The sequence below is a fragment of the Mixophyes fleayi genome, chromosome 4, assembly GCF_038048845.1.
Source record: "Mixophyes fleayi isolate aMixFle1 chromosome 4, aMixFle1.hap1, whole genome shotgun sequence".
Lineage (NCBI taxonomy): Eukaryota > Metazoa > Chordata > Amphibia > Anura > Limnodynastidae > Mixophyes > Mixophyes fleayi.
This window is the reverse complement of record NC_134405.1, coordinates 7,488,482-7,512,746: the sequence shown is the minus strand read 5'-3', so window position 1 is coordinate 7,512,746 and position 24,265 is coordinate 7,488,482. Positions and strand designations below refer to the sequence as shown.

The 24,265-nt window shown below is 45.8% G+C and overlaps 1 protein-coding gene across 4 annotated transcripts in view; it reads left to right on the top strand.

The window, feature by feature from the left end:
* Nucleotides 1–24,265, top strand: part of CAMTA2 (calmodulin binding transcription activator 2) — a 76,010-nt gene that overhangs the window by 31,751 nt on the left and 19,994 nt on the right. For all 4 annotated transcript variants that reach the window (XM_075206192.1, XM_075206193.1, XM_075206190.1 and 1 more), the window contains 4 exons: nt 315–1,576; nt 7,865–7,991; nt 8,083–8,217; nt 20,366–20,493. In XM_075206192.1, the coding sequence (XP_075062293.1) occupies nt 315–1,576; nt 7,865–7,991; nt 8,083–8,217; nt 20,366–20,493 (1,652 nt within the window). The remainder of the gene's footprint in view (nt 1–314; nt 1,577–7,864; nt 7,992–8,082; nt 8,218–20,365; nt 20,494–24,265) is intronic.

Sequence of the window (24,265 nt, the reverse complement as noted above, 5' to 3'; positions counted from 1 at the left end):
ACCTGTCTGTGTAACACCTCTCTAGGTGAGTGCATGTCCTCCCGTGCACCTACCTGTCTGTGTAATACCTCTCTAGGTGAGTGCATGTCCTCCCGTACACCCACACATCTGTGTAACGCCAATTTTGATGAGGTCTGATCACCAGTTTGTAACAGAAAATAACTGTCCTACACATTGTGTGCCTACATTAATGAAATCCTTTGTTCGCCATATTGTTTACTCTGCCTATAGTGTGTAGACAAATGTTTCCTCCTAGGTAATTTTCATTTATTATGGATTTGAAGTAAAATAGATTTTTTTTCTTGTCCCACTAGGATCAGCAGGGAGTGTCCCTCACAAATGTACCAGTACCAAGCACCGCATCATCTCTCCAAAGGTGGAGCCTCGACTGTGCCCATTCCCTGCTCTTACCGAGGTTCAGAACATCTCTTCGTCTTCTACAGAGCCAGACCAAGGAAAAGAACGGAGACCAGGGCATAAGGGTTGCAAGCCACATTTGGCAAATGACCCCAGCTCCTCACATTCCTTCTCAGATCTCCCAGACACTACTCAGACTTCCCCTCCGCTAACGCTCACAAATGGTTTCTATGCCGATAGGGAGCTGGCTGGAGTGACTATAACAACCACTCCTGGTGTTCCTGGCATTAGTGCGGTGCTGGTAATGACAGGAATTGCTGAGAAGCCCTTAGCATTGACACCCAGCCAACATCTTATGCCAGCAGATACAGGAAGCCAACCCGTCACAGTACCGGTCGGCATTTCCATTCTGCCTTCACCTGTAGAGGGTCTCCTGCTTTCCTCCTCACATAGCTTGGAGGTAGCAATGGAGGCAGCTCCTGGGGGAAGCAGTGGAACGTTTGACCCAGACTCCTTCCTCAATAGCCCTAAGGAAGGACAGACTTACGGGGGGGCATCAAAGACAGAGGAGTTTAAGAGTGAGATGACAGACGGAGAAGTGGAGGACTTGGTTTCCAAGGTAGAAGGTTACATGGAAGCGGGCAATCTAACACAAACTGAATTAGTAACAAGTGTAGAGGAGGAGAAGACAATAGTAGAAAAGACAGAAATGGAGGAAGAGAACGATGAAGCAGTGGAGGTGGTCAGCCGCGAATCGGAGATCGAAATGGAGGATATAAAGGAGGAACGGGTTAGCTCCAGTGATGAGGTGAGGACGGACATTGTATCAGCAGGTGAAGGGCATGAAGATAGTGAAGCTCCTGGTACCCACATGAATGACCTGTATTCCATCATACAAAATGATTTGAGTTCTTCATCCGGAGCTTCCAGCGTCCACATGGAACTGTCTGCGGAAAACTTCAATATCTCCTTTGATAGCCAATTTCCAGACCTCATCTCTGATTTGATGACTGAGGAGGCTACTCCTGGAGGGTATGAACAGTTTGGAGAACCTCAGGCCAATTCTTCCCCGGTCCAAGCAGGATATGGACAACCGCAGCAGATGCAGCCCTTAGGTGGAACTACGTCTGCGGTTACCGACCCCTTCCCTGAGCCAGGAGATAGATCGATAGGGCTAGTTGAAATTACAGACTTCTCACCGGAATGGTCTTATCCTGAGGTAAGGGGTCCTCCTCCCACTGTTTGTGGTTTGGTGGTAAGGGGTCCTCCTCCCACTGTTTGTGGTTTGGTGGTAAGGGGTCCTCCTCCCACTGTTTGTGGTTTGGTGGTAAGAGGTCCTCCTCCCACTGTTTGTGGTTTGGTGCTTTCCATCCACTTGCTAGTCTTTTATCAATAACAGCGCCATCTACAGGCTCAGATATTGATTGCTAAGCTCAATATTGTGCTGCTGTGCAAAGCTGTCACCACCAGCATTAAAGCAGAGTCTCGACCCTTACACCAATCTGGAATGGACAACATTTTATAATTTTATTTATGGGGTAATCACCATTACCAGTCCATATCTGGTTTTCAGAATTTGTAGTTTAGTGATATACAATACTCAGATTGTTGAATGCAGTACAGTTAGTACAGTTTCAATTGGGTGCAGTACCTTCTAGCAACCTGTAGAGGGACCCTGTGTGCTTAATTCTCATGAAAAATTTCTTGGCAGCAATAATTTCTTTTGAAGACAAGAACAAAGCAGCGCGGTGAAACCTCCGGGATTAAAAGATATTACCTAACGCACCGGGAATGTCATAAAATAATATGTAGATAACTTACATTTTTTCCCATTGAGATAGAGTTTAAATATATTTCACTTTAAGAAGCCTTAAAATGATATGATTCTATTTTGGTGTTTTCGCTATTTTATGCTCTAAGCATTAGAAGTTTTCCGTCGCATTATTATGCAGATAGTATAAAACAAACGTAAGTCCATTGATTTCAACGTTTCATAAATCGCGTTGACCTAGAGGCAAAGCGAAACCCCTGAGGGGAACATTCGTCAGTTTAGGCTGACAGTGGGGAAAGTTCTTTCCTGATCCCTAAAAAAAACAATTGTGTAAACTCCCTGGATCCGTTACCCCCATAGTGTCCTCTACAAATTATAGGTAGAGGTGCACATAGCATTACCTAAGAAAGGCTCCAATCCATTGCTACATTCTGTAAGTGAATTTGCCATCCCACCTCATGTAGGAAGGAATCTACAGTGTAACCTCCCTTACAGCAAAGAATCCTTCCTGTGGTGATGGCGAAGCCGTCTTTTTTCCATTCGCAACTGTTGGCCGCTTGTCCTCTTCATGGTCCTTAGTAAAGAACCCTCATCACAAAAATGTTTGTATCGACCTTTAATATAATTATATATATTAGTTCACTTTTGAGGCACTTATTATAACCTCCCTCCTTATAATTGAACCCTTCCATTCCTTCTGTTAATGTGGTTGCCCACACTGGATCCTCTTGATCTTTTTCCTTTCGTTGCCATGCTGTTGATCTGGGTTTGTCTGGGTTGAGTCTTATCTGTACACAACTTTTAAAGGCAGTTTCTCCCCAAGCGTTAGTCGCTATCGGACACCTAGGGAATCACCTGACACAAGTTGGATTTAATTCATGTAAAGAACTAGAAATGGGGTGCAAGAGAGCTGGCACAACATAACAGACATTGATCCCCTGCGCTCACCGTGTACACCTGGAGTGTTCTGTGACTCCTGGCACCGGCATCTAATTAACACCACAGAATGCCATGCACATAGCCCGGCTTTCTGAAGGAGAACTTATCACAGATCACTTCCTCTCTGATTCCTCCATCCCAGCAGGGGCGTAAGGTGGAGAAGTTAATGATGGAGGGGATAATAATAATAACGGATGGGGGTAATGATGGAGGGAGTAATAATAGGATGGCAAGTTAATGAAGAAGGTTAAGAATATGCAGAATGGATGGCTTTATGATGGTGCAGGTGTTAATAATGGAGGATGACTGGAGAATGGGGGCTAACTGGATGGGGAGTTATTTATGATTGTTATAATGAGGGAGAGATGATTTAGGTAGGGCGATAATAGTAATAATGATGAAGGAGAGATGATGGAGTCAGAGTGATGATAGTAATAATGATGAAGGAGAGATGATGGAGTCAGAGTGATGATAGTAATAATGATGAAGGAGAGATGATGGAGTCAGAGTGATGATAGTAATAATGATGAAGGAGAGATGATGGAGTCAGAGTGATGATAGTAATAATGATGAAGGAGAGATGATGGAGTCAGAGTGATGATAGTAATAATGATGAAGGAGAGATGATGGAGTCAGAGTGATAGTAATAATAATGAAGGAGAGATGATTTAGGTAGGTGATGATAGTAATAATGATGAAGGAGAGATGATGGAGTCAGAGTGATGATAGTAATAATGATGAAGGAGAGATGATGGAGTCAGAGTGATGATAGTAATAAAGATGAAGGAGAGATGATGGAGGCAGGTGATGATAGTAATAATGATGGAGATATGATGGAGGCAGGTGATGATAGTAATAATGATGGAGGCAGGTGATGATAGTAATAATTATGAAGGAGTGATGATAGTAATGATGATGAAGGAGAGATGATGGAGTTAGGTGATGATAGTAATGATGATGAAGGAGAGGTGATGGAGTTAGGTGATGATAGTAATAATAATGGAGATATGATGGAGGCAGGTGATGATAGTAATAATGATGGAGATATGATGGAGGCAGGTGATGATAGTAATAATGATGAAGAGATGATGGAAGCAGGGTGATGATAGTAATAATTATGAAGGAAAGATGATGGAGTCAGAGTGATGATAGTAATGATGATGAAGGAGAGATGATGGAGTTAGGTGATGATCGTAATAATGATGAAGGAGAGATGATGGAGTCAGAGTGATGATAGTAATGATGATGAAGGAGAGATGATGGAGTTAGGTGATAGTAATAATGATGAAGGAGAGATGATGGAGTCAGAGTGATAATAATAATGATGAAGAGATGATGGAGGCAGGGTGATGATAGTAATAATGATGAAGGGAAGATGATGGAGGCAGGTGATGATAGTAATAATGATGGAGATAGGTGATGATAGTAATAATGATGAAGGAGAGGTGATGGAGTTAGGTGATGATAGTAATAATGATGAAGGAGAGATGATGGAGTCAGAGTGATGATAATAATAATGATGAAGAGATGATGGAGGCAGGGTGATGATAGTAATAATGATGAAGGGAAGATGATGGAGGCAGGTGATGATAGTAATAATAATGGAGATATGATGGAGGCGGGTGATGATAGTAATAGTGATGAAGGAAAGATGATGAAGTCAGAGTGATGATAGTAATGATGATGAAGGAGAGATGATGGAGTTAGGTGATGAAGGAGAGGTGATGGAGTTAGGTGATGATAGTAATAATGATGAAGGAGAGATGATGGAGTTAGGTGATGATAGTAATAATGATGAAGTAGAGATGATGGAGTCAGAGTGATGATAGTAATAATGATGAAGGAGAGATGATGGAGTTAGGTGATGATAGTAATGATGATGAAGGAGAGATGATTTAGGTAGGTGATGATAGTAATAATGATGAAGGAGAGATGATGGAGTCAGAGTGATGATAGTAATAATGATGAAGGAGAGATGATGGAGTCAGAGTGATGATAGTAATAATGATGGAGTCAGAGTGATGATAGTAATAATGATGAAGGAGAGATGATGGAGTCAGAGTGATGATAGTAATAATGATGAAGGAGAGATGATGGAGTCAGAGTGATGATAGTAATAATGATGAAGGAGAGATGATGGAGTCAGAGTGATGATAGTAATAATGATGAAGGAGAGATGATGGAGTTAGGTGATGATGAAGGAGAGGTGATGGAGTTAGGTGATGATAGTAATAATGATGAAGGAGATATGATGGAGTCAGAGTGATGATAGTAATAATGATGAAGGAGAGATGATGGAGTCAGAGTGATGATAGTAATAATGATGAAGGAGAGATGATGGAGTCAGAGTGATGATAGTAATAATGATGGAGAGATGATGGAGTTAGGTGATGATAGTAATAATGATGAAGGAGAGATGATGGAGTCAGAGTGATGATAGTAATAATGATGAAGCGGATAAGGGAATTATGAGAAGAGGACAATTAGATGGAAAAGGGAGCGAGTAGGCTATGTTGACGCTGAGACGGGGGGTGAATAGGTTTGAGGAGTGAGAAGGAGCATAGAGAATGGTCTTTTGGTGGAAATTAAAAAGGAAAGAGAAATGTTCTGATATTGAAGGAAAGAAGTATAAAGTCTTTAAGGGGTAGGCAATATGCAAAGTGTGTCGGGGTTATGTGTATGGGCTACTTTTTTTAGTCAGTGGCCTGGCTCCTGGATTTTTAAGCTCACTTTTAAGGGGTAATTAAGTTCTGAGCAATGTGCCACGGACTGCGTCCGGACCGGCACGTGGAGACACCCCGCTTGTTTTTCCTCACATCCCATAGAAGTGCACAGAAAAATGAGCAGAGATTCCTTACCGTAAACAGTAATTATCCCCCTTAAATTCTACAATGTTTGTCGATCTCTGATCCAGAAGGCCGGTGATTCCTCTTCCAGACACATCCTCTAGTTAGACACTTAGGACAGCCCTTGCAGCAGAAGGCAGCTTGCCTCTGTCTTGCCGCATTTTCCCACTCTTGACTAGTAGACAAATCTGTAGCCAATTTGCTGCTTTTTCTCACTGGGCACAAAAAGTGACCATTTCCCCAAGTCCACAAGTTCTCTTCTCAAGGCCTGTGCAGTCTAACAATAAGCATTTTTGTACTTCTAAATGGGATAAGAAGAAAGTTGGTTACAGCAGTAAGTCTTAAGTAAGTAAGTAAGTAATAATGATAGCAATAAGTAATAATGATAGTTAGTAAGTAAGTCTTAAGCCATGGGCACTTCTCTCTGGAGTACATCTGATATTGTAACTTTGTCAGTGCAAAACTGCACTACAGCAACAAGGTGGGGTTTCACCACAGTGTTTGAGGCTCTTCTTTCGGCAGAGGTCCTGTTAGGTCTGGTTGCATGTGCCCTCACATATTGGGTGATGGCCTTATGCCATACTCTCACTGCTGAGTCACTTACGTCAGTGCCACACTCCAATAGGCTGACTGGAGTGGGAACAGTGTCTGTGGGCTCGACTCCAGCGGCCAGGGAAAGAGGACTCGGATAAGGGGTACAAGTATGGGGTGTTCAGGCTACGTTACGTCCTTAGTTGACTGATCTGGCCTCATAACACTTTTTTTCCTATTGTGGCGCCGGCAGTCTCTTGATATCTCCCAGGGACCAGGGAGAGCGGTGGCTAGCTTTAAGAACCATAGTATGCATGTACTTGTTCCTGAACGCATAAGGTGTATTTTCATTTTAATATTTAAAAAAAAGAATATACATAATTTGGAATGTTGGAAAAAATATATAGTTGCGATATCAATATAAGCGTGTGATCTTCCTTTCCACCCCTTGTACGTCCAGACTAAGCTGCAGCAGCCACAGATCATTGACCTCTATAGGAAACGGGATTGTGCATGCTCAGAATGTCCTGAAGGATTAGTGTTCCATGAACGCATCAAAAGTATTGTCGGAGCATTCTGACAATCCCGTCCGTTACGGAGATCAATCATCTGTAACGGCAGCTTGAACAGAACCTAGCACAGTCTGTGTAGCTACCCTGAAGTAGCCGATACGTTCCAGTTTTACAAATATGAAGCTTTATTAATAGACCCCACCAAATAAACCTGTGTAAATGACATTTTACTAGTCGCCTGGCTCTCGATCCCGTGTGCTGGTCACCTGCTCTCGTCACATGACCTCAGATTTTCAGCCCGGTATCGTACATAGAAACGTAGAGGAGGTTTGTTTATGTTCTTTCATATTTAGTTGGAGACCTTTCCTGAGCTGTTCCATAGTTTTTTGCATCTGTTGATCATTATAGTGAGACTGAAACACTTAGTATTGCTTGTTTTGGAATAAGCAGCCTCTTCCGCTCATGACTAGTCCTACATAATGGCCAAGCAATCATTCTGGAACATTCCCGCATTATTTGGTAGCCCGGGGCAGCTGTTCCTTTGGTCTCCGGCCGAGATCGATCCTTGTGCAGAATACTCATTCCTGGTATTTCCCTGTCTATTACCCACAGGAGGAGGTTGTGTCTGGCCCGGTCTTTACATCGACAAATCCCCTAAGACCCATCTTATTCTGGCAGAAAGGAAGCACTTAGGTCATTACATTTTTTCTCTACGCTAAAATGAATGTGGTTAGTTTCTGTGGGCAACACCACCTTTTTCCTGAGCACCAGTTTTCACGAAGGCCTCCTAGGTTCCCTTGAACTGCATTTACATATAAAGTAATTGTGACATTTCCATCAGCCTCTAGCACCTCTCATCTGTCCCCGGGGTCGCTTCCGTTCTCACTGTTGTCTTTATTCCCATTCAGGGCGGAGTGAAGATCCTCATCACAGGCCCGTGGTTGGAAGACACAGATTCCTATTCGTGTGTGTTCGATCATGTGACAGTGCCGGCCTCTCTCATCCAATCAGGAGTCCTGCGATGCTACTGCCCAGGTCAGGAGGTGGTCTGTGTCACTGAGTGCTGTCAGTGAGTCCATGTCACATACAGAGAGTAACGTTCTGTTGTCATTGTACTATATTCCAGCACACGAGGCCGGCCTGGTCACGCTGCAGGTCGTTCAGCACCAGCAGGTCATCTCACACTCTGTGATCTTTGAGTATCGAGCACGGAACTTCCTGTCCCTTCCCAGCACCCAGCTGGACTGGCTCTCACTGGACGGTAAGTGGCGTGGGTCATACTGGAGTTCCACCGCTCCTGCTGATGGAAGTGTCCATCACGTTGGTCTGGCAGTGTGTGGTTATGCTGATTGGGTGACGTGTAACTCACCCTGGTGCTGGAGTTATGGGGTGAGTAATGGTACTTGGCACCGGTGTACCCATCTCATCACTCTTGCACTGAACACCTTACAGTATTATGTCTTTTTCTTGGTATAAACGGGGTCTCAGGTTGTGCCATCTTTTTACGACAAGTCAATCTTTCAATTCCAGCATTGTTTATGAATCATAAACATCATAATGTTTCAGTGTTATCTTGTGAAACAGACCCATTTGATTAAAGGAGTTATACACTTGATTACCCAGCACTGAGGAGGGGTATACACTGGGCTTGGTAGATGATTTCAGCTGGTTATAGAGCCATACTGCCTGTTATAGCACACCATAATCAAACCCAGCATTACCATGTACGACACCTTAGCAGCCAATTCACTGGATCGATGGGTTAAAAAAAAAAGACAGACCAATGGTGGGAGTGGGGAGAGGCTCACTCCCACCACCCCAGGATGGTGGCTTAGTGGTTAGCACTTCTGCCTCAAAGCACTGGGGTCCTGAGCTCAATTCCCGACCATGGCCTTATCTGTGAGGAGTTTGTAGGTTCTCCCCGTGTTTGTGTGGGTTTCCTCCAGGTGCTCCGGTTTCCTCCCACACTCCAAAAACATACTAGTAGGTTAATTGACTGCTATTAAATGGTCCTTTGTCTCTCTCAGTCTGTGTGTGTGTATGTTTGGGGATTTAGACTGTGAGCTCCAATGGCGCTTATGTGAGTGAGTTCTCTGTACAGCGCTGCAGAATTAGTGGCGCTATATAAATAGCTGATGATGATGATAAAGAGGTGAAGTGAAGGTTTTGGTGATAAGGAGATGGCACAGAGTACGGGACACACTTTAGTGCTGAGCTTTTCTGATTGCCTATAAAGGTATATACTATAAATAAGCAATTAAAAGACCTAGGTCCAGCTTGATGAGTGTAGTAGTATATAGAAGAACCTGGAGTGAAGAAGTGTTAATAATGTTGTACGGGCCGGATGCAGACGCTTCGGAGAGGTAGTACAGTGGGGTGCAGGGAAGGGCTCATGAATAGAGAGTAGTGTCGTGGAAGAAGAGTCACTGGCTGATTGCGGCTGATGCAGAGTGGGACGTACGCCAGTTTGTGTAGCGTATCTTACATGAAACCGCTCCGTGCATGTCCAAAAGTGGGAGCACGTCTATGTGCCCAAGCTGACTTGTGTAATTCTGCGATGGAAAGACGGTAACGGGGAGGGAGGGGTCGTTCTAACATTGGGCGTGTACAGTAACGCGTGTTCACGCAGTAAACAGAACAAGTACATAGGAGATTGATAGACAGACGCAGGCGGTAGAGAGGGCGCTGCTCGTGACAGCTTGCAACGGACACTACATACCGAGATCTGATAAACTCTGGAACCATTTACACTACTTTACACCCTGGTTTCTCCTGCCCTAAACAGGTGTAACTAAATCCCGACACATAATGCACCCCTATCTAAATCTGGATAAAACGGTCCTATACAGGACTGAAATAAAGGTCATAGCTCCTATATATAGGATCTTCACCTGATTTACGACCCTGACAGGGCCGCGGCTTTGTTGTTGATGATAAAGGAGCATTGTTATGTTCTAATAATGTGACACCCAGGCCTGGTTCCTGGTATATTCTGAGTAACCATAAGATAACAGAGTGTTCCTTCTCCCACCGGGTATCTGCGCTGTGAGATAACCAGTCCCTGAGGACACTTTATCTGACGGCTATCCAGGAGCTCGTCACCAACATGCAGGATAGAGGGATTATATTGCTTTCTGCTGAGGAACCACTTATAATGCTGAAAGAGGTTATGTCTATTAATCCTCAGTGAAGTAACAACGCATTTGTGACGGGACGGGCTTATCCTGCCACCCTGTATTTTATCTGTCCAGAGTTTATTTGGGTTTCCCTATCACCATCGGTAACTTGCCGTTACTGACCACACCTAATGGTGTTCTCAGACACCAGGCATTCACGGACTGCAAGTGCAAACTGCGCGCTAGGGTTAGAAGGGTGGTCGCTGCCACCACCAGGCTCCTTCACCTGCTCCTGGAATTTCAGGTTGTCCCGTATAGCTGCTGCAGCACCTCTTTGCTGGTGACCATGTAGGCAGGGGGCTGCCGCTTTAACCATTCCTGGCTGATTGACGCAGTTTGCACATGAATCAGCCTGCATTGTTTTCAGTGGCAGGGTGTGTGCTCCGCCTGTCCATCAGAGGGTGTGAAGCAAGTCCCAGGTCTCCAGACTTCAGTGTGGCTCTCCCAGGAGGCACCATTGCAAGTCCCTCCGACTACCGCTGTACTACGGCTGCCAGTGGAGGCTGCTGTGACTCCGCTACATGCTACCGCTGAGGTAAACCTAAACAGTGGCAGAACACCGTCGGAGGAGCCCCAATCAGCAATGAACCAACAGGGCAGGGTACAACACTTAATTTATGATATTAAATGCATTTTAAAACATTCTACACATGCACATATTTCACCCGGTGACCAGTCTCCGGACTTAACCCTGTAGGTGCTGCAGCATATCAAGTACATATTACCTGTGGCCGGATGGGCTTACATCACCACCCGGTGTGTTGGGGGAAGAAGGATGACCGGATGTCCTTCCTGCCAGGGGCGGGTCTAGATAATTGGTGTACCGGGAGCAATTTAGGGGGGAGGCGATTTAGGCCCCGCCCCCTTTCTGCCTTCTGAGGCTGCCGGCGGCTGAGGTCCGTTCTGCATTGACAGTGTGCTGCCCGAATGCTCTGATTGTGTTTAAAACACAATCAGAGCAGCCGGGCAGCACACTGTCACTGCAGAACAGACCTGCACATAATGTGCAGCCGTCGGCAGTAAGCCCCTGCTAGGGGGGGCGATTGCCCCGATCGCCCCCCCCCTGGATCCGCCACTGCTTCCTGCACAGTTTATCTGGTTTTCATTCTCACCATCAGTAACCGACTGTTACTGACCAGTCCTACTGGTGTCATCTTGTCACCAGACACTCGCCAACTGTGCAATAGTTGTAGGAGAATTCGGCTGTCACCACTAGGCTTCTTCAGTTGCACCTAGAGCCGCTTACTTCTGGGTAGCTGGTATAGCCGCTGCAGCGCCTCTTGGCTTTGGGCTGGCTATTACCTTCTGACTGCTCACTATGGATCAGCATGGCTGGGTAGTGAGCAGAATGTTGACACAGACATGATAGGTACAACACAGGAAAGCCGGGGAACAGATTAGAGTGTAAGCTCTTATCTGTTGCTCACAGGATACAGCAGACAATAGGCGTCAGCAGAATCTTCAAGCAGTGATGTTTATTGGCTCAAGGGTCCTTACAAGGACCATTACACACCAGTTTGTGGTACTAGTGATCATCCAGAAGTACAGATGGTAAAATACAGCTCTTATATACTGTTTCTGACACACATGTTGGCAGGGGATACCCAGCCCCCTTCCTAGCTGGCACCACAAAGTCTGAGATATTATGTCAGATATTTAGCATCAGGATGTAATTTATTCTCTAAGGGCCTGATTGATTAAGGATCTTAACTTAAGAAACTTCTTATTTCAGTCTCCTGGACAAAACCATGTTACAATGCAAGGGGTGCAAATTAGTATTCTGTTTTGCACATAAGTTAAATACTGGCTGTTTTTTCATGTAGCACACAAATACTTGATAGCTTATTTATACACTGAAATTTATAGTTGATATTTGTGTGCTACATGAAATAACAGTCATTATTTAACTTGTGTGCAAAACAGAATACTAATTTGCACCCCTTGCATTGTAACATGGTTTTGTCCAGGAGACTGAAATAAGAAGTTTCTTAAGTTTAGATCCTTAATGAATCAGGCCCTTAGAGAATAAATTACATCCTGATGCTAAATATCTGACGTAATATCTCAGACTTTAATCTGTGATTTCCTAGTTTACTTGCTGGTTGCATTATTCATGTAGTTCATCTAGACAGGATGAAAGGTAACGACCACCTGCTGTGTATTCAGACTAAAAAGGTGTTGTCACTCACAGATAAAAAAAAAAAAAGGCTTAATTGACATTGAATATCCATTTTTCAGACAGCTGCAGAAACACATTGCCTCTAACCTGGCATCAGCACCACTAACAAATAACTTATTATATAAATTTATTTCAAAGTCATCCAGCCACATTACCTTTATAGTAAAACAGTTTAAATGCACTGATATTTCTGTCCCCGGGGCCTCTTTCATCACGGCACTTATCTGCCGATTTTCAGCGTATCGTCCGCAAAATCACTCTGCGCATATGGACATACTGTTTATCCGTGAACACAGCCCTGCCCGCTCCATCTTCGAATGCAAAGGACACTTCAGCCTACGATATCAGGGAGTGAATGGGAAGGGAAGGAGCATTTGGCCATAGTCAATTTACGGCAAGGTTGTGCCAAGCTCACGTGCACGCAGCCAGGTCCGAAGCAAGCTCTGAGCACCTCCAAGGTGCTTGTTTTCCAGCCGTATCTCTTGCTCCAGCTAAAGGGCTAGTCTAAGTCCTGATTACTAGTCATGACAGGCTCGTATGCGGGCTATAACATAATTATATTAATATTACATTACAACCGTTCAACAGCGCACGTATTTTCAGATCCATGCCTTGATGTATTCGGGTGTGCGCAAAGCCGAAATACATGCGGCTAAAACCAATGGCAGGTTGGTGCCGGGATGAACCAGGCCCCCAGTGTTTAGGATTTAGTGACTGGTGTCCCAGCAGAAATCACAACGCACAGAAAGGAAGTTATTTTTCTGTAACTTGGGGTGTACGCGGCTCTGTATTCAGCCAGAGAGCGTCTGTTTATACTACTAGAATCCTGCTGAACGTGTCTCATGTACTACACAGCTGAGGATCACCCCGGGCCATGATCACCCCATCCGGGTCACCGGTGACGTCCAGTGTGGTCAGGGATGGCTGTGGTGCCTACATACGGTAGAATGGAGCAGCTTTGTGTAATGTGTAGTAAGGTTTTCTGCATGTTACTGTGTATTAAGTGTAATACATGGTGACAGCTGCACTGTCTCTTACTCCTATGAAGATCCAGCTCATGACAACTTCTATCAGACCCAAACAGAGCAGGGGTCACCCTCCCCTCCTCCCCCCTTTATAATACTGCGTGCCAGGCTGTCCACCCTGTGCCAGGTCTGCAGGCGCCGGGCTGTGAGGGGTGGCAGGATCCTCCTTTCTATTTTAGTCCTCCATCTTTCAGCGCCCGCCAGCAACCTGAATCCCACCCATCACTGTATCTCTAGTTGTGGAAGGACACAGTGACGCTGGTGGCATACTTACCATTCCCAGCGCAGCATGACACGGGCACAGGACAGCCCGCTCTCTAGAAAGCAGCTGGCTTTCACTTACAGTGACACTGACAGAGAGGGGGGCAGGGGGTGACACCTCTCAGACTGTTTATAGAAAGTCCTGAGTGTCCTCTGTTACACACCAGTACACATTAACCTCTAAGGTGCTGGTGTCACCCTGCAGGGGGAGGGACAGACTCATAGCTCCCTTCTGTCTGTATCACTGTGTCACCCTGCAGGAGGAGGAACAGACTCATAGCTCCCTTCTGTCTGTGTCACTGTGTCACCCTGCAGGGGGAGGGACAGACTCATAGCTCCCTTCTGTCTGTGTCACTGTGTCACCCTGCAGGGGGAGGGACAGACTCATAGCTCCCTTCTGTCTGTGTCACCCTGCAGGGGGAGGGACATACTCATAGCTCCCTTCTGTCTGTGTCACTGTGTCACCCTGCAGGGGGAGGGTCAGACTCATAGCTCCCTTCTGTCTGTGTCACTGTGTCACCCTGCAGGGGGAGGGGTAGACTCATAGCTCCCTTCTGTCTGTATCACTGTGTCACCCTGCAGGAGGAGGAACAGACTCATAGCTCCCTTCTGTCTGTGTCACTGTGTCACCTTGTAGGGGGAGGGACAGACCCATAGCTCCCTTCTGTCTGTATCACTGTGTCACCCTGCAGGGGGAGGGTCAGACTCATAGCTCCCTTCTGTCTGTATCACTGTGTCACCCTGCAGGAGGAGGAACAGACTCATAGCTCCCTTCTGTCTGTATCACTGTGTCACCCTGCAGGGCGAGGGACAGGCTCATAGCTCCCTTCTGTCTGTGTCATCCTGCAGGAGGAGGGACAGACTCATAGCTCCCTTCTGTTTGTGTCACCCTGAAGACGGACAGACAGACTCATAGCTCCCTTCTGTTTGTGTCACTGTGTCACCCTGCAGGGGGAGGGGCAGACTCATAGCTCCCTTCTGTCTGTGTCACCCTACAGGGGGAGGGACAGACTCATAGCTTTCTTTTGTCTCTGTCACCCTGCAGGGGAAGGGACAGACTCATAGCTCCTTTCTGTCTGTGTCACCCTACAGGGGGGAGGGACAGACTCATAGCTCCCTTCTGTCTGTCTCACTGTGTCACCCTGCAGTAAGAGGGACAGACTCAAAGCTTTCTTTTGTCTGTGTCACCCTACAGGGGGAGGGGCAGAATCATAGCTCCCTTCTATCTGTGTCACCCTGCAGGGGGAGGGACAGACTCATTGCTCTTTTCTGTCTGTGTCACCCTGCAGGAGGAGGGACAGACTCATAGCTCCCTTCTTTCTGTGTCACCCTGCAGGAGGAGGGACAGACTCATAGCTCCCTTCTGTGTGTGTGTCACCATGCAGGGGAAGGGACAGACTTATAACTCCCTTCTGTCTTTGTCACCCTGCAGGGGGAGGGACAGACTCATAGCTCCCCTCAGTATGTGTCATCCTGCAGGGGGAGGGACAGATTCATAGCTCTCTTCTGTCTGTGTCACCCTGCAGGGGGAGGGACAGACTCATAACTCCCTTCTGTCTTTGTCACCCTGCAGGGGGAGGGACAGACTCATAGCTCCCCTCAGTATGTGTCATCCTGCAGGGGGAGGGACAGATTCATAGCTCTCTTCTGTCTGTGTCACCCTGCAGGGGGAGGGACAGACACATAGCTCCCTTCTGTCTGTGTCACTGTCACCCTGCAGGGGGAGGGACAGACTTTTAGCTCCCTTCTGTCTTTGTCACCCGGCAGGAGGAGGGACAGGCTCATATCTCCCTTCTGTCTGTATCACTGTGTCACCCTGCAGGGGAAGGAACAGACTCAAAGCTCCCTTCTTTCTGTGTCACCATGAAGACGGAGGGACAGGCTCATAGCTCCCTTTTTTCTGTCTGTGTCACTGTGACCCTGCAGAGGGAGGGACAGAACCATAGCTCCCTTCTTTCTGTGTCACGCTGCAGGGGGAGTGATAGACTTGTAAGTCTCTTCTGCCTGTATAACCTTGTCGCCCTGCAGTGGGGTGGACAGTCTAGCTAGGTTGAATTATGTCTATTTTACTTGGAATATATATAGACTTCAGTTGTAAAATTGGAAAATATTAGTGTTGTTGTTATACAGGATGAGGTGAGGCAAGGTAGACAGGTGACCCCCCCCCCCCCCCCTATGTCTCTCCTTCCACTCCTCCCCTGATTAATCTGATCTGCTTAAATGATTGTGTGAGCCTTCTGTGAGTGAGAAAGATTTAAGATGTAGGAGGGAGTTGGTGAGGGCTCCTTGTGGAGTGATTTATAGCCAGACAGACAGACAGACGTGATTTTATCTTAACCCCTTATTAGGGTTAAATCCTCTTATACTGATCACATAGAGCTAGCACTCTTACTTAGTGTAACCTCAGTGACCCTCAGCTGGCCAGGCTTGCAGACCGGCAATGGTCCACCAGGAAGTCTGAACAATGAATAATATAAGTCTTTACAGTCCTAGTTAGATTACAGCTTGTTTGGGATACTCAGGTCTGATTGTCCGTTGCTCAGGTAACTGTAATGTCTTCTTGTACCCTTAATATCATTTAGGCTGTAGTGGAATATTAGGTTTGTCTATTAGGTGTACAGTTGTATGTTGTACTCGAAGGCAGCTCCCCTGCACCCTCCCTGCGATTTTGCAGCCACATGTAGTATTTGTGTTGTGTTACTGTCTATGTGCTGGTGTTTGCTTTGTTTAATGTGGTGATGTGTTGATAGTTCTGCCTGCAGTGAGCTCTGTAATGGTTTCCTTCTCAGTCCTACACAAGCAGCGTGTAAGGCTGAGTACTATGACTCCACACTCTGTCACACTGATTATGTGGGACTGTCCCGTTGTCCCACGCGCTCAGGACTTGGTCAGTTATGTCTCACTGTGTTCTGCTTTGCAAGGCAGAGGGACTGTGAGAGATTCATAACAAGCAGTAGTGAGCGTGTCATTGCTGTGGGGATTGGAGGGAAAGGGGATGGAGGGCAGTTAGCCATGCCCCCTCCAAATTATTTTATACTGTCTCCCCCTGCCTGAAAAATGTCATGCAGTCACCCTTGGTTGTACAAAGATTAAAATCTAACAGTATGGCATGTTTGGGTGGTAATGTAGGGACTGTAAGGTAAGGTTGTAGGGGGATGAGATGGAAGTATATTTATATGGTGTAGATAGACTGGAAGGTAAGTTGTAGGGGATGAGATGGAAGTGTGGTTATATGGTGTAGATAGACTGGATAGTAAGGTTGTAGGGGGATAAGATGGAAGTATAGTTATATGGTGTAGATAGACTGGAAGATAAGGTTGTAGGGGATAAGATGGAAGTATAGTTATATGGTGTAGATAGACTGGAAGATAAGGTTGTAGGGGGATGTGATGGAAGTGTAGTTATATGGTGTGGATAGACTGGAAGGTAAGTTGTAGGAGGATGAGATGGAAGTGTGGTTATATGGTGTAGATAGACTGGAAGGTAAGGTTGTAGGGGGATAAGATGGAAGTGTGGTTATATAGGGTAGATAGACTGGAAGGTAAGGTTGTAGGGGGATGAGATGGAAGCATGGTTATATGGTGTAGATAGACTGGTAGGTAAGTTTGTAGGGGGATGAGATGGAAGTATAGTTATATGGTGTAGATAGACTGGAAGGTAAGGTTGTAGGGGGATGAGATGGAAGTGTGGTTATATGGTGTAGATAGACTGGAAGGTAAGGTTGTAGGGGGATGAGATGGAAGTATAGTTATATGGTGTAGATAGACTGGAAGGTAAGGTTGTCGGCTGTTGAGACTGAACTGGAAGCAAAGATTATTGGGTCGCCTGGAGGCAGTGTGATTGTATGTTGTGCATGGATTGAAAGGTGAAATTTAAGAAGTGCAAGGAAAAATGTGAGTGCATGTTTTGTAGGGGGTGGAAGATATGATTGTATTGTGTCCAAATGGCAATTTGAGTGTATGTTGTATAAAGAAATGGGAAGTATGAATGTAGTGTGTATATGTAACTGTGCAGTCTGCTTGTGTTTAGGACTGTGAGGTATGACTGTAGTATGTATAAGTAACTGCAGTCTGGTTGTATGGTGTGTGTAGGATTGTGTGGTATGAATGAAGTGTGTACAGGTAACTGATCTGGTTGTATGTTTTGTAGAGCTCTTAGGGGTATATTTACTAAACTGCAGGTTTGAAAAAGTGGAGATGTTGCCTATAGCAACCAATCAGATTCCAGGGGGTAAATGTATCAAGCTGGGAGTTTTCCGGCGGGTTTGAAAAACCAATCAGATTCTAGCTATCATTTATTTAGTACATTCTACAAAATGATAGCTAGGATCTGATTCGTTGCTATAGGCAACATCTCCACTTTTCAAATCTGTTGTAGAACTCTCAGCTTGATGAATTTACCCCCAGCTGTCATTTTGTAGAATATTACTAAATAAATGATAGCTGAATCTGATTGGTTGCTATAGGCAATGTCTCCACTTTTTCAAACCTGCAGTTTAGTAAACATACCTCTTAGTTCTTAATATAGTGTGTGCAGGTGCATGTATGATCTGGTTGTATGGTGTGTGTATAGGGCTGTTAGTTGTAAATGTAACGTGTTCAGGTAATTGTATTCGTGTTATATGGTGTATATAGCACTGTGAGATATAATTGTTGTCTGTGCAGGTAATTGTATTCTGGTTATATGTTGTATATAGGCCTTTAAATCATGATTGTACTATGTACAAGTATTTGTATTCTGGTTATATGTTGTATATAGGAATGTGGTTTATTAATGTAGGATGTACAGGTAACTGTAGTCTGGTTGTATGTTGTGTGGGGGACTGTTTGTGTTTTGGTTGTATGTTGTGTCGGGTACTGTGTGGTCTAGTAGTATGTTGTTTGGAGGACTGTGTGATCTGGTTGTGTGGAGGACTGTGTGCTCTGGCTGTATGATATGTGGAGGACTATGTGGTCTGGTTGTATGATGCGTGGAGGACTGTGTGGTCTGGTTGTATGATGTATGAAGGACTGTGTGGTCTGGTTGTATGATGTGTGAAGGACTGTGTGATCTGGTTGTGTGGAGGACTGTGTGCTCTGGCTGTATGATGCGTGGAGGACTGTGTGGTCTGGTTGTATGATGTGTGAAGGACTGTGTGATCTGGTTGTGTGGAGGACTGTGTGCTCTGGCTGTATGCTGCATGGAGGACTGTGTGGTCTGGTTGTATGATGTGTGAAGGACTGTGTGATCTGGTTGTGTGGAGGACTGTGTGCTCTGGCTGTATGCTGCTTGGAGGACTGTGTGGTCTGGTTGTATGATGTGTGAAGGACTGTGTGATCTGGTTGTGTGGAGGACTGTGTGCTCTGGCTGTATGATGCGTGGAGGACTGTGTGGTCTGGTTGTATGATGTGTGGGGGACTGTGTGCTCTGGGTGTATGATGTGTGGTGGACTGTGGTCTGGTTATGTGGAGGACTGTGTGGTCTGGTTGTATGATGTGTGGAGGACTGTGTGGTCTGATTGTATGATGTGTGCAGGACTGTGTGGTCTGATTGTATGATGTGTGCAGGACTGTGTGGTCTGGTTGTATGATGTGTGCAGGACTGTGTGGTCTGGTTGTATGATGTATGGAGGACTGTGTGGTCTGGTTGTGTGTTGTGTCGGGGACAGTGTGGTCTGGTTGTATGATGTATGATGTATGGAGGACTGTGTGGTCTGGTTGTGTGTTGTGTCGGGGACAGTGTGGTCTCGTTGTATGATGTATGGAGGACTGTGTGGTCTGGTTGTATGATGTGTGGAGGACTGTGTGGTCTGATTGTATGATGTGTGCAGGACTGTGTGGTCTGGTTGTATGATGTGTGCAGGACTGTGTGGTCTGGTTGTATGATGTATGGAGGACTGTGTGGTCTAGTTGTGTGTTGTGTCGGGGACTGTGTGGTCTGGTTGTATGATGCATGGAGGACTGTGTGGTCTGGTTGTATGATGCGTGGAGGACTGTGTGATCTGGTTGTATGATGTGTGGAGGACTGTGTGGTCTGATTGTATGATGCGTGGAGGACTGTGTGATCTGGTTGTATGATGTGTGGAGGACTGTGTGGTCTGATTGTATGATGTGTGCAGGACTGTGTGGTCTGGTTGTATGATGTGTGCAGGACTGTGTGGTCTGGTTGTATGATGTATGGAGGACTGTGTGGTCTGGTTGTGTGTTGTGTCGGGGACTGTGTGGTCTGGTTGTATGATGTATGGAGGACTGTGTGGTCTAGTTGTGTGTTGTGTCGGGGACTGTGTGGTCTGGTTACAGTACTTTCAGTATGCTCAGTCTTACTGTTTATTTTGCAATGTCCAGGTGAATCACTACCCAGGAAAGCCACACAATCCTGTTGCTTATTTTGACATATTCCACTGGCTGAGTCGGATTTTCCTTCCCTTTAATGAGCTAGTGAGGGAGGGGGATATCTATTTTAGTAGGGTGAGGATTATAGGACAGAGGAGGACTGACACTGCTCATCACAGGACGGCAGGAAATCTTAGTCTCAGGGTGATTCCCTGCAGCCAACTTCAGAGGACTGTGCCGAAGGGGGTTCCTGGGGGCTGGAGGAGAGGATGCTGGGAAGGAGTATACTGCTTGGGTATATGAGATGAAGGTAGGGAAGTATAATATGTGGGTGTGTCTGTGATTGTCTGATTTGTGATATGCTGGTGCCTCCTTCGTTATATACATTGTGTGATGTAAATATCGGTCCTGCTCCTGACCACGTCCTGGGCTCATAGTCACCTTCTCTCTTTGGCAGACAATCAGTTCAGGATGTCTATACTGGAGCGTTTAGAGCAAATGGAGCGTCGAATGGCTGACATGAGCTCTGGGCAGCTCCAGCATCCTTCAGCACCTCTGGGCGGCCCCCGAGGAGGAGACACTCAGGTTAGTGTCAGGAAGGGGGGGTGGAGCGGCTGTTATCTGTCATCTGATTGTCCTCACATCCTTCTTTCTTCTCATCCGTCCTGGTTACTTCATATCGGTTTCTTTCCTGTATGCGATCATCTGTCTGTGTGTATGTCCGTCATTCTGTCTGTCCGTCTGTGTGTATGTCCGTCATTCTGTCTGTCCGTCTGTGTGTATGTCGTCATTCTGTCTGTCCGTCTGTGTGTATGTCGTCATTCTGTCTGTCCATCTGTGTGTATGTCGTCATTCTGTCTGTCCATCAGTGTGTATGTCCGTCATTCTGTCTGTCCGTCTGTGTGTATGTCGTCATTCTGCCTGTCCGTCTGTGTGTATGTCCGTCATTCTGCCTGTCCATCTGTGTGTATGTCGTCATTCTGTCTGTCCATCTGTGTGTATGTCGTCATTCTGTCTGTCCATCTGTGTGTATGTCGTCATTCTGTCTGTCCGTCTGTGTGTATGTCGTCATTCTGTCTGTCCATCTGTGTGTATGTCAACATTCTGTCTGTCCATCAGTGTGTATGTCTGTCATTCTGTCTGTCCATCTGTGTGTATGTCGTCATTCTGTCTGTCCGTCTGTGTGTATGTCGTCATTCTGTCTGTCCATCTGTGTGTATGTCGTCATTCTGTCTGTCCGTCTGTGTGTATGTCGTCATTCTGCCTGTCCGTCTGTGTGTATGTCGTCATTCTGTCTATCTGTGTGTATGTCGTCATTCTGTCCATCTGTGTGTATGTCGTCATTCTGTCTGTCCATCTGTGTGTATGTCCGTCATTCTGTCTGTCCATCTGTGTGTATGTCGTCATTCTGTCTGTCCGTCTGTGTGTATGTCGTCATTCTGTCTGTCCATCTGTGTGTATGTCGTCATTCTGTCTGTCCATCTGTGTGTATGTCGTCATTCTGTCTGTCCATCTGTGTGTATGTCAACATTCTGTCTGTCCATCAGTGTGTATGTCTGTCATTCTGTCTGTCCATCTGTGTGTATGTCGTCATTCTGTCTGTCCGTCTGTGTGTATGTCGTCATTCTGTCTGTCCATCTGTGTGTATGTCGTCATTCTGTCTGTCCGTCTGTGTGTATGTCGTCATTCTGCCTGTCCGTCTGTGTGTATGTCGTCATTCTGTCTATCTGTGTGTATGTCGTCATTCTGTCCATCTGTGTGTATGTCGTCATTCTGTCTGTCCATCTGTGTGTATGTCCGTCATTCTGTCTGTCCATCTGTGTGTATGTCGTCATTCTGTCTGTCCGTCTGTGTGTATGTCGTCATTCTGTCTGTCCATCTGTGTGTATGTCGTCATTCTGTCTGTCCGTCTGTGTGTATGTCGTCATTCTGTCTGTCCATCTGTGTGTATGTCCGTCATTCTGTCTGTCCATCTGTGTGTATGTCGTCATTCTGTCTGTCCATCAGTGTGTATGTCTGTCATTCTGTCTGTCCGTCTGTGTGTATGTCGTCATTCTGTCTGTCCATCAGTGTGTATGTCGTCATTCTGTCTGTCCGTCTGTGTGTATGTCGTCATTCTGTCTGTCCATCTGTGTGTATGTCCGTCATTCTGTCTGTCCATCTGTGTGTATGTCGTCATTCTGTCTGTCCATCTGTGTGTATGTCGTCATTCTGTCTGTCCATCTGTGTGTATGTCCGTCATTCTGTCTGTCCATCTGTGTGTATGTCGTCATTCTGTCTGTCCATCTGTGTGTATGTCCGTCATTCTGTCTGTCCATCTGTGTGTATGTCGTCATTCTGTCTGTCCATTTGTATCCCTGTCTGTCCATCTGTGTGTATGTCGTCATTCTATCTGTCCATGTGTATCCCTGTCTGTCCATCTGTGTGTATGTTGTCATTCTGTCTGTCCATCTGTGTGTATGTTGTCATTCTGTCTGTCCATGTGTATCCCTGTCTGTCCATCTGTGTGTATGCCGTCATTCTGTCTGTCCATCTGTGTGTATGTCGTCACTCTGTCTGTCCATCTGTATCCCTGTCTGTCCATCTGTGTGTATGTTGTCATTCTGTCTGTCCATCTGTGTGTATGTCGTCATTCTGTCTGTCCATCTGTGTGTATGTCCGTCATTCTGTCTGTCCATCTGTGTGTATGTCGTCATTCTGTCTGTCCATGTGTATCCCTGTCTGTCCATCTGTGTGTATGTTGTCATTCTGTCTGTCCATCTGTGTGTATGTCGTCATTCTGTCTGTCCATGTGTATCCCTGTCTGTCCATCTGTGTGTATGTTGTCATTCTGTCTGTCCATCTGTGTGTATGTCGTCATTCTATCTGTCCATGTGTATCCCTGTCTGTCCATCTGTGTGTATGCCGTCATTCTGTCTGTCCATCTGTGTGTATGTCGTCACTCTGTCTGTCCATCTGTATCCCTGTCTGTCCATCTGTGTGTATGTCGTCATTCTGTCTGTCCATCTGTGTGTATGTCGTCACTCTGTCTGTCCATCTGTGTGTATGTCGTCACTCTGTCTGTCCATCTGTATCCCTGTCTGTCCATCTGTGTGTATGTCGTCATTCTGTCTGTCCATCTGTGTGTATGTCCGTCATTCTGTCTGTCCATCTGTGTGTATGTCGTCATTCTGTCCGTCCATCTGTGTGTATGTCCGTCATTCTGTCTGTCCATCTGTGTGTATGTCCGTCATTCTGTCTGTTCATCTGTGTGTATGTCGTCATTCTGTCTGTCCATCTGTGTGTATGACGTCATTCTGTCTGTCCATCTGTGTGTATGCTTTCATTCTGTCATGCCATGTATATGCCCGTCTGTCTCCTTGTATTCTGCCCATTTGTCTATGTGTCCCCCTAGGTTTGATGTAAGAACTTTGCTGTGCACTTCATACAGATTGCAGGAGACTTGTTAATGGCTGAGGTGTATGCTATACCTGTGTCTTATATGGTTATCTGCCTACTACAAACATCTGCTTCTGTGAACATTCCCCGGCAGTATGACTTGATCCACAAAGGCCCAACATTCTGTCTCTGTCACAGAGTAACCTGTTTGTATGGAGGAGAAGGGTGGGGGAATGTATCATCTGTTTAAATTTCCATTAGACGTCATATGAGATTTACTAAGTGGATTATATGCTTCTTAAGTTACAGACAATATTTTCCACAGTGTACGTTCGCTGTGTGGGGGACGGCTTTGTGATGTGTGTACGACATACATAAGAGGATAGAGTCACTCTGTACAACCATCGCACCTTGTCTACACTGGCCTCACCTCAGCTATCTGCCCTGTGACCATCTAAACTTCCTTATGCTTAAATGGGATCTGCACTTCGGATTATTTCTTCCCCTTTTAATGCCCCCTTTCCCCATGTCTGGGTGTCTTTGTTTCTAAGTTACAACCCCTTAAACAGCCAATGCTGCCTTTTCCAGAAAGAAAGTGTGCACCTTCCTGCTAGACCCCCATGCTCTGTGTCTTCCATGCAGAAGATTTGTATCTCCGTGGGACAACCCTCAAAGCAGGAATCCTTTTCTCAAACCCTTGATACCCTTGTATCAACAACATTAGAACCATCAGGCCCCACCTCTATTTAACGACAACACTACAACCATCAGGCCCCACCTCTGTTCAATGACTGCACTATTAGGCCCCTCCTCTTTTAATGGCAACTCTGTAGCCATCAGCCCCAACTCTGTTTAAGAACAACACTAGTACTATCAAGCCCCACAGAAATATGAAAAAGGGATGGGAACAGACAAGGGGGGGGGGGGTTGAGAGTAAGGACCATGAAAAGAGTTACAACAGTTAGAATGGCTGAGCAAA